Source organism: Oryzias latipes, chromosome 18 (assembly GCF_053564925.1).
Source record: "Oryzias latipes strain Hd-rR chromosome 18, Olatipes_Hd-rR_3.1".
In the NCBI taxonomy this organism is placed as follows: Eukaryota; Metazoa; Chordata; class Actinopteri; order Beloniformes; family Adrianichthyidae; genus Oryzias; species Oryzias latipes.
The window spans coordinates 10,290,719-10,301,540 of NC_136254.1; the positions used below are offsets into that span (position 1 = coordinate 10,290,719).

Sequence of the window (10,822 nt, forward strand, 5' to 3'; positions counted from 1 at the left end):
GAGAACCTCGGGAGCATCTTCAAGCCAAATATCTATGAGGGTGGGAAGCAGTTCATATCAAAACATCCTGCACAGAAATTGTGAAGCTACTACAAAATAAGGGGCCCTATGTTCAAATGTCTCTGGCCCATTAAGATGTTTTTGATTGGAATAGCTTTTGATTTCAGGAAATATGACTTCCTAATGCAGCAAATTTAAAAAAAATGACAATTTTTAACCCTTGTCCTATCTTAGATGACCCCACCCTTCCATTGACGTGTTCTCCCTACCATGACAAAGGTGGATAAAAGTGGAAAGATTTCATGTAATCCATGGACACCAGTGAAGATCACAAATCATTGAAAAAACGGGTTCAGAGCACTGTCTAGTGGGTCTAGATGACCCAACTCCCAATGTTAAAGTGTCTAGGATAGCACAAGGGTTAAGTTCTTTAGAATCTAAAAAATGTTGTGGAACTCTGTTGTGCGTAATAATATGGAACAGTACGTTTGAAGGTTATAATTAAAAAAACTATCATCTTTATGTTTCTTCAATAATATTTTGTGAATACTGTAATGGTTAGTGACTTAAATATTATCCTCAATATCATTCAAGATGTAGAAAAATCATAGAAAAATACCATTGGCATAATAATTTGGCGGCGCTGCATGGATGTGCAGCTATGAATGTTTTTGTAACTGCAACTGTAGCTGTGAACACGTCTCTAAGGCGATGAATCTGTGGCCTCACTGAAAAAGAAAAGACAAAACAATGATAATGAATCCTTAACTTGAACCATCAACAATAATATGTATTTTGTGTTCTGATGTTTTGACATCATGCTGTGGACAGAGTTTACCTTCTCAAATTTTGTCTGCCTCGCCAATTCTGAAAATTTGAAAAATAAAAACAAATGCTTTAGAGGAACAGTAAATGGAAATGTACCTTGTTTAATATGAAATTTTTACTTTAATTTTTTTTAATTACATCAACAACAAAAAGTATAAAAACAATGAGAAAATCAAGTCAAGAACCATAATTGTTCCTTTCATTGTTACATAGGCTACTGTTTCTCCATAGATTGAAGTTCAACATTTTCGAATAATGTTTCCCGAATATTTTTAATTTATAAAAGTGGTCGAAAATAGTATAAATGTATTCCTTTTGGTTGTCCTTTTCATACCTTGATCCTTTTAAATCATTTTTTTATTTTAATTTGTAAATGTATCAATAAAATTTGTTTTGTCAGTTAGTTATCATTTGCTGAATATTTGCATCAACTTGTTTCTTGACATTTGAGCATGTTATCTCTAATGAATGCTGTATGATTGGGATGTGTGTGCCATTTTCTGCAGATTCATCCCGTCCTCTTTTTGTAGATTTACTTTGTAAAATTTGCATATGTATAAAACGAGCATTTGGGAAACGAAGCCTTAATTTTAATGGTTTTTGTGGTCTCAATGTCATTCGATTCTAAATGGTCCTCAACAGTGTGAAAAGTTTTTTTTTTTAATTTTTCATTTAAATCAAGCATATTTTAGGTTAAGATCTAGGAAAAAGTACAAAACTGTAATAAAAAACGATTTTATATTAGATAGATTTATTAATATATCGTTAAACTATCCTCCATCTACTTCTGTTCCTGCAAACAATCCTATATCCAACTCGGTGGCCTTGTGGTGGAGTGTCCGCCCTGTGACTGGAATGTCACGAGTTCAAATCCAGGCCGAGACATACCAAAGACTAAAAATGGGACCCCAACCCTCCCTGCTTGACACTCAGCAATAATGGATTGGATTGGGGGGTTAATTCAACCAAGTGTGGCTGTGTCTGCAGATCACCGCTCCCTCAGGAGACAGGTTAAATATGGAGAAACAATTTTCACACACTTAGGTGTGTGACAGATAGTGGGACCTTAACTTATATCTGTGAAAAGGTATGGGTGTATGATCTTTTTTAGTATTATTATAAGAAATTATAGGAATGTAACTGTTCAAAGGATGAAAAAAGGGTTTCAGGGGTTATTATCATTATTATATTTATCACATTGATAAGTTATAGATCTGTTGTGCTTAAAGCAACGCTCCCTTTCTGCACACCTTGGTTTTTTCTCCTAATGGTTCATGCATAAGACTGTAAAGAGTTTTGCAAAAATAAAACGTTAAACTGAAGATTTCATGTGTTTCATACTAAGTGTGTGTGTTGATATGTGCTTACACAGATCCCAATTTTGCAGCTGTAGATCAGGACACTTGTTATCAGGACTCCCAGGGCTATTCCGATGTAAAACAGTATTGTACATCTTTCCCTCGAATGAGGCAATTTTTTGACTTGGAAAAGAACAAAAAAGTCATTAAAAGAAAAGCTATTCAATGAAAATTTAGTAGAACATACAAAACATATAATGAATTTGTAAATTGCAAAAGAGTACACTTAAGCTCAAGTTCAACATTTTTTGACTATAATGAAAACATGTCCAAAATGTAGTCTCAGAGTAGAGTATCTGCTATTTTGGTTCTTGCAAGTCTTAGAGATATTTCCGACATGGAAAAGATTGCTATTGCTACAGTTATCTCCTAAAAATGGTCCTAATCATTCCCTCATCCTCTCATCATCACTAATCATTATAAAGATAGCAATGGGAATGACTGGACAGTTGGTGTTTACTGGCTGAAGAGTTTCTATTGTCATCATTTTGTGAAATGTTTGAGTCTAAACTAAAGCTAATTGTTATGAGTAATATAAAATAACTATGTTAATGATCTTTACCTTATCTTGATTGATGTAATATGTCAGATTTTACTTAAGTAGAATGAACTGTTACAAAAAGTACGTCTTAAAACAGCAAAATTATATGTACAAAAGCCCAAAATAACAAAAATAAAAAGAAACTTGCACTGAGCAAGCATCTTGTCAATAGACCAAATAAAGTGACTAACCTGGGTACCACTCTTCCATAGTACGGTAATATTAAAAAGTGGACTTGCAGAGTTTCAAAGCTAAGAATTTGTTTTTTGTTTTTGTTTTTTGTATTACAGATACAACAGAATAAATTTGTAAAACATCATAAATACATTTATTTTTTAAATATTTAATGCAGCTATAAAATGTTCTTTAGAGTATAATTGCTGCTGCTAAAGGGCAAAAATGACTCAAATTTGACCCCAGCGGTGTATATGGGCTAAATTCTGTAAGTTTTGTATATTAAATGACTGAAAGGAACCCTGAACAGACAAAAACTTACCATCACACCTTGCTAAGAAATCTTGGTGAGCTGACTTGTCTCCTTTTGTGGAGTTACAGGTGAACAACAAGTCCTGCATTGAATTGGTGTGCACAAAAATGTAGGAGGAGCCATTCTTGGTGCTCCAAGAGGCCATAGACCGAGGTGAAACCTGCCAGGAGAAGTTCACGTCTTTCTCTGAGGAGGAGCAGTTCAGAGCGATGAAGCAGCCCTCTTGTGTGCCTGAGATGTCAATCTCTTTTATAGTTGGTACTTGAAGTCGTTCTGCAAATGAAATGCATCATTTATATTTTTGACCTTTTCTGTGAACAAATAGAAGTTGTTCACAGTTTGTAACCTGTTAAAATTCTGTAAAATTTTTACGTTTCACTTCAAGCTCAATCTGTTTCCTGTTGTCTTTGTTATTAGAGTCGATGATCTCTACAGTGTATATCATGGCATCCTTCGAAGTCAGATTGTAGATGGTTAAGTCACCTGAAGAACCAAACACATCAACACAGTTATAAGATTTTTCATGTCTTTCCTTTGGCTTTGACTGGAGGCTTGCTTCCTTTACCTGATATGGTGTTGAGTCCAAGTCTGTTCTGAAACTGATCATGACGCTCTTTATCTTCTATGCCATCTAGAAAGGTGGCGATCCACGTTGTGTTACCGTAGACTGACCACTCAATTCCTTTGAGCCTTTGTCCACTTTTAGCTCCTGAAGCCAGAGTTACATTTTCACCAGCGTAAGCAGAGATCTTTTCCTGTGTTTCCATTTGCACAGCTAAGGAAAAACAAAATGTGAGTCAGGTTTGATGTGGCTCAGGTTGGAAAAACAACATTGACAAAACAAATTGAAAAGCAAAAGTACAGGAGTACAAGGGGGTCATCTCTGACTTTGCAGGCTGGTGTGAAAATAACCACCTGATGCTAAACACCAGCACGACAAAGGCGCTAGTTCTTGATTTCAGGAGGTCTGCTCAATGACTCTCACTGGTGAACATACAGGGCTCAGACACTGAGACTGTACAATGAGACTGTGGACACTTATATCTGGGAGTTCACCTTAACAACAACAGACTGGACTGGTCTAACAACACAGACGCTCTGTATAAGAGGGGCCAGAGTCGCCTTCACCTGCTGAGGAGAATTAGGTCTTTGGGCGTGTGCAGATAGCTGCTGAGGACTTTTTATGACACTGTAGTGGCCTCAGTGGTCCTTTATGGAGTTGTGTGCTGGGTGGGGGGCAGTGCAGGCAGAGACTTGAAGAGGCTTAACAAACTGGTTAGGAAGGCCAGCTCTGTCCTGGGCTGCACACTATAGTCCATGGAGGAGGTGGCGGACAGGAGGATGTTGGCCAAGCTAACATCCATCATGGATAACCCCTCCCACCCAACAGACAAAACCGCAGAGGTGCTGACCAGCTCCTTCAGCATGAGACTACAGTGACACTCTATGAACCCACACGGTGTATTTCATCTGTTGTTGCTGTTTCCGTTGTTTTTGGCTCCTACGAAGGTTGTTTAGTGTGTATTTTTATTTTGATTTAACTTATTTTGCCATGTAAGTTACTGATGTTCTTCAGTTCTTTTACACTGTTGCATTGTACTGAATATCACTTTGCTGCAGCAGACAGAGGAATTTCCCCATCATGGGATTAATAAAGTCATATCTTATCTTATCTTATCTTATCTTATCTTATCTTATCTTATCTTATCTTATCTTATCTTAAAAGTAACACTGGCTAGCTGTTGGATGTATGTGCAGCACCTTATTTTCTTTATTATCATTCTCACTGCTGTTTTTAAGACTGTTTTTTTAGCTTTGCAGGCATACACATTGAAGGCTGCTGTGTTGGGATTTTTTGCTTCTCCACATGCCATCTGGAGAAAGGAGATGTCTGAGAAAGCAGAGGGAGTTTGGGGTACAAACTGATAAGCAAGAAACTGTGAACCAACACTCCCATTCAGGAACGTTTGATGTCTGGTTTAGTTTAAGTCAGAGCAGAAGGTATGAAACGCATTACCCTGAACATCCTTGTTGCATTACAGATAAGGAACTATTGACTCTATAAAAAAACTGAACAGAGCGATTCCTTCCACCTTTGCATGCCAAATAGGATGTGCCCTCTTGTCCAAACAAGCGAAAATCCCATAGACTCCTATTGAGAAATAAACAGCTGTTGCTCAGTCAATATATCTGCCAGAATACCCATTCTTGCTCTGGTACCTATTTTAATATGTTCTTGATATATTTTTCATTCAAATTTTTCTTTATAACAAGTTATTCAAGTTATAACTATCCAATCAGATGCCTCAATAAAAGCATTTGCTGATACCTCTTACCTAAAAGCTTTTTTAGGTTGACATCTGTCCGAGGACAACAGATGGGCTGGGCTAATTCTGGCTCATTGCATTCAATGGTTTTGATGTGCACTGTCCCTATGAAATAAAGAAATTCACAGTTGAATTGGTGCCTAATGGCCCCAACCTCAAAGTCCCACTTGTGAAAGGGAACCGGAAGTAAGGCATTTTCTATGGGTGACATCACACTCATTCAGTCCAGTTCTCATATGCATTTAATGTAAAGGACAGACTTCTTAAAACCGTCTACTGATTTACAGTTCTTGGATGGATTCTTCAGCAGTGACGTGCATTCAGGGGAGGCAGGTGAGGCTGTACCTCACCTGCAAAATGTAGCTTAAAAAATACATAGATTAAATAAAATAAACATACTTTTTTAATTAAATAAATAAATATAGATTTTCAGACATGTTTATTTTATAATTACTGTTTTCTGTGTGGCTTTTCAAAGATTCCTTGGTAAAAAAAATAATAATAATAAGGGAAAAAAAGTAGTGAACTTGCAAATTTCCTGTTCAAATACGCGACAAAGCAGCAGGTGAGGCACCAACACCTTGTGCCGAGACTGGAGCTGCAGCTGACACATGAGCTTTACTATTTCAATTCAATTCAATTTTATTTGTATAGCCCGAATTCACAACAACAGTCGTCTCAATGGACTTCGTACCAGTAATTGTAGAGTAAACATACAATCAAAAAGGATCATAAATGCATAGAATTCAATAGGCTACTACTAAACTTTAACTAAACAGACTAAACTAAACTGGCATCCCTGCCCTTAGACCCTTCTGCACGGTTTTAGTCTTTCTATCGTCTAAAAAGAATGACTCATTTTAAATGACTTCATTTTTTAATTTCATGCCAATTGTCTGATTACAGCAATGCCAGTTTGTGACCTACTCAGTCTTTATTATCCACTAAAAATGCGCATTCGAAATACACTAGGTGAGGCAGCAGTACATGTGACTGAAGGCAGAGGGCGCTGGTGATCCCAGAAAATGTGACACCGAAGCTAAAGAATAACAGAATTTAGCGGCTGCAAGTCAACTCCAGATGTCCAATTATTCTTTAATATTGTTTAGCATCATTTTCTAAACTACAGAGCCCCCTGTCCTGACATTAAAAAACTAAAATATATCTTGTTCCCACAAATTAATATCTTGTTCGCACAAAATAATTTTCTGTTCCCAGGAAATCAGAATCAGAATCAGAAATACTTTATTGATCCCACACGTGGGAAATTTGTTTGTTATCATAACAACTGACAGGGGAAAAAAAAGACTAAGAATAATATACATAAAAATAAAAAAAAGAACAAGGAAAATGTGGTATAGTTTAAAGAGCTATTTACAAAACAGTGCAGGTAAAGAGATGTGCAAAGAAATGTGCAAAATAAAGAAAAAGAGAAAAAAATTTGCAAAGTTTATCTTTTGCATAGTGAGTTGTTGTACAGGTTTATAGTATTGGGCAGGAAGGATTTCCGGTACTGGGCAGTTTTGGAGCGGAGCTGTCTGAGCCTTCTAGAGAAGGAGCTCCACTGTTTGTCCAGAACAGGGTGGAGAGGATGCTCTGGGTTGTCCATGATTGAAAGGAGTTTGTTCAGTGACCTCCTCTCCATCACTGCTTCAAATGTGTCCTGTTTGCAGCCAATGACAGAACCCGCCTTCCTGATGAGCTTGTTCAGTCTGTTGGTGTCACTGACTGCAATGCTGCTTCCCCAGCAGACCAGGGAGGAGAACAAGGTGCTGGCTACCACAGACTGGTAGAAGATCCCCAGCATCTTGCTGCACACGTTGAAAGACCTCAGCTTCCTTAGGAAGTAAAGTCTGCTGCAGGCCTTCCTGTACACAGCAGTGTTTTGGCTCCTCCAGCTCAGTCTGCTGTCGATAGTCACACCCAGATATTTATACTCCTCGACCGCTTCCACATCCTTGCCCAGGATGCAGAGGGGTTGTAAGACTGTCCTTTTCCTCCGGAAGTCGATCACCATCTCCCTGGTCTTGTCCACGTTGAGCAGCAGGTGATTCTCTCCAGCCCACTCCACAAATCCATCCACCAGCCTCCTGTACTCCTCCTCCCGTCCACCACTTACACACCCCACAACCACAGAGTCATCAGAGAATTTCTGTAGGTGACATGACTCTGAGTTTTGCTGAAAATCTGAGGTGTACAAGGTGAACAGAAATGGAGAGAGCACAGTGCCCTGTGGGGCTCCCACACCACTAAGCACCACGTCAGACAGGACGCCGCCCAGTCGGACAAACTGTGGCCTGTCTGTCAGGTAGTCGGTGATCCAGGAGACGGTGGACGCACCAGCACCCATCAGCCGCAGCTTATTACCCAGTAAAGAAGGCTGGATGGTGTTAAAGGCACTGGAGAAATCAAAGAAGGTGATTCTCACCATGCCTCCACCACCATCCAGGTGTGAGTGAGTTCGCTGCAGCAGATGGATGACAGCATCATCCACCCTCAGGCCCGGCCGGTAGGCAAACTGCAGGGGGCCCAGAGAAAAGCTCACCACCGGTCTCACTTGAGCCAACACCAGCCTCTCCAGCACCTTCATCACATGAGAAGTGAGGGCAACGGAAATCTCTGGGATGAGAATAAGAGGTCTTCTTGGGTACAGGAACCAGGCAGGATGTCTTCCAGAGGAGGGGCACCTTCTCCAGTCTGAGGCTCAGGTTGAAGAGATGCTGGAGAACCGCAGACAGCTGGTGGGCACAGGTCCTCAGAATACCAGGGCTGACGCCATCTGGGCGAAATACTATTTCGTTCCCTTGAAATAATTAATTTGTGCAAATAGGATAATTATTCACATCATAAGTCATTCATAAACACGGATATGGTCTCCGTCCTGCCGCAAAAGCTGCTTTCAGCGGAATCTTCTGTGTCTCTGTGACCCACATTCCATCAAGAAAGGAAAAAAGAAAAACAACAATGATCAATATAAGAAAATTATCATAAGATTTATGATACCTAGGCTTGCTGCATTGCCATACGATTCACCAGACTTAGCTCAATATTTGTTTTCATGAATGACTTATGACGTGAATAATTATTTCGTGAGCACGAATTAATTATTTCGAGGGAACGGAATATTATTTCGTGCGAACAAGATATTAATTTGTGGGAACAAGATATTAATCTGTGGGAACGAGATATATTTTAGTTCTTTAATGTCAGGACACGGGCTCCCTACTAAATGTGTCTAAACTCAGGAATTTGTTTAGAAATGTCACTTTACACTGGCAGTGTTCTCCACTGAAAAAAGAGACTTAAATGGAAGAAAGAAAAGAAACACTTCTACAAACGGGTTTTTCATGTGTTTCTTCAGGCGGACTTCATTTAGAAGTAAAAGTAAGTCAATAATCACAATTCTGTTTTTCATGACTGACTGAAAATGTCAGTCCTCACTGCATGTCACTGTTCTAGGGCTATTTATTCTACTGGTGATTTTCCCTGTGGTGTTTCAAATGTCATGTTCCATCCATCCATCTTCAGAACCTGCTGAATTATTTCTGGGGTCATGGGGTTGCTGGTTCCAACTCAGCGGTATCCATGTTTTCTGTTTTTACCATGACATTTTTCTGCCTCACGTGTTTCATGTCAGATGTTTTAACTGGGAGGAGTTAACTCCTGCTTTGCTTCCATTTGTGGTATTTTGCCAGTCTTGGCAGACTTGAAATTTAAAAATTCCTCCACAAATACATTTGATTTTAGGATTTTTTTTCTCTAAAAAGTTTCAATTGGTTTTCTCTTGTTTGATGCCATAAAGAAACATTTCTGGTAGCATTTTAAAAATGGATTCAGTCTATACTTTATTATTTTTACACAAAGTAAATTGCTTTTGGCTTCAGCTTTGTTTTTGATGGTATGTCTCTCACACTGTCATGAAGGTTGAGGAACTATGTGGTTTTTTTAACCAATGAAGAAATGGTGACTTGGCTTTCCAGAGCAACCACATTGCTTTGGGAGTTAACGCAATAAACTAACAAATAATCACAATCTGTTGACTCAGCATAACTATTTAGAAAAAAAATGCTAAAAAAACCCATTTAATTTGGTTTCCCTATTTTGAGTCCGAGTCCTCCATTTTAGTGCATTCTAGTAGTTCTAGTAGTTAGTTATTCTTAGCCCGGCAGTCTTTTACATTGCATTCAGAATTGTATGTGTGTTTCAAGTTTTTAGTCTGGGCTTTTTTACCCACGCCAAAAGGTACTTTTTGTTTTTGCATTATATTTACCTGCTTTAGCATTTTGCCTGATCTTTCCTGCACCTGGGTCATCCTGCATGATGATAAGAACTGAATCTGTTTCAGTTCAGGCTGTTGTACAATGAACACAAGCTGGCCTTTTTGTAATTTTCTGGACTAAATTGAATTAAGAGGATCTTGATTGTTTGCTAAATAATTTTTGGCTTGTTTTTGTGTGCAGCATCTTGAGACAACCTTGGTTATGAATCGGTCCTTCATGAAAATACACTTTTGTTTTTTTTTCATTTAATTGAAGCTCTCTGTCAACACTGTCTTCCCCTTGGAATATGGGTTTGTTGGTACCTTTTAACTTTAAGATCAGGCTCTGTCTCTATCAGAGCCAAATTTTTGGTAACCAGGAAATGGAATGCCTGAAATACATCCACGTGTTTCAGTTTTTATCAAAAAGTAGGTTCCAACTCTGACTGTAGGAAATCTATTAAATATTATCAGTTTTCTAACAGAAAAGAGCAGCACGGACTGAAGTACAACCCCCATTGTATTAACTGCAACACTCCTTTCACAATTTTAATGTTCAGAATTGAGATAAGAGTGAGTAGATAAAAAAAACCACCACCAACATCCTAGCATGGTTTCATATAAACCCATACGGAAGACTTTTAGCTCTTCCGTAACTTAAGCATATATTAACCAATGACAGATATATGACAGGGATGCATTTGTTTTCTTTTTAAACTCCAGCTCCACTAAATTCTATTGTGTTCATTTAAGCCACAGTTCAGCATTGTAATAAACGGCATGTTCTTGTTCTACTTCCTTCATTAAAGTCTCCTTCTTTTCTAATAACTGATCTAAAACATTCATAACCATTCTTCTGTAACTAATTCTTCCTAAAAATCAAAATGTTGCTTACCGTGAAGGACTAAAATGAGCAGAGTTAAGAGTCTCATTGTTGCAAAGGTAAACTACAGCAACACAGTACTACATAGAACATCCTCTTTTGCTGGCTGTCAGCTGCTCCCCACTTCCACTTCCTTTATT

General features: G+C 38.4%; 1 protein-coding gene across 1 annotated transcript; it reads right to left on the reverse strand.

Annotated features, from left to right (window-relative positions):
- Positions 1–600: 600 nt before the first annotated feature.
- Positions 601–10,815, reverse strand: LOC144986983 (lymphocyte function-associated antigen 3). Its single transcript, XM_078935734.1, has 7 exons — positions 10,695–10,815; positions 3,780–3,989; positions 3,587–3,697; positions 3,224–3,487; positions 2,197–2,309; positions 839–867; positions 601–728 (listed from the first exon to the last, which is right to left on the reverse strand). Exons 1-7 carry the CDS (start codon positions 10,729–10,731, stop codon positions 704–706), a joined length of 789 nt encoding a protein of 262 aa, XP_078791860.1. The 5' UTR covers positions 10,732–10,815; the 3' UTR covers positions 601–703.
- Positions 10,816–10,822: the final 7 nt, after the last annotated feature.

Coding starts and splice junctions, on each gene's coding strand:
- LOC144986983 (XM_078935734.1), bottom strand. CDS start 10,731: ATGAGACTCTTAACTCTGCTCATTTTAGTCCTTCACG. Junction 3,488..3,586: donor GATTGAGCTTGAAGTGAAAC/GTAAAAATTTTA, acceptor TTTCATTTGCAG/AACGACTTCAAGTACCAACT. Junction 729..838: donor GGCAGACAAAATTTGAGAAG/GTAAACTCTGTC, acceptor TTTCTTTTTCAG/TGAGGCCACAGATTCATCGC.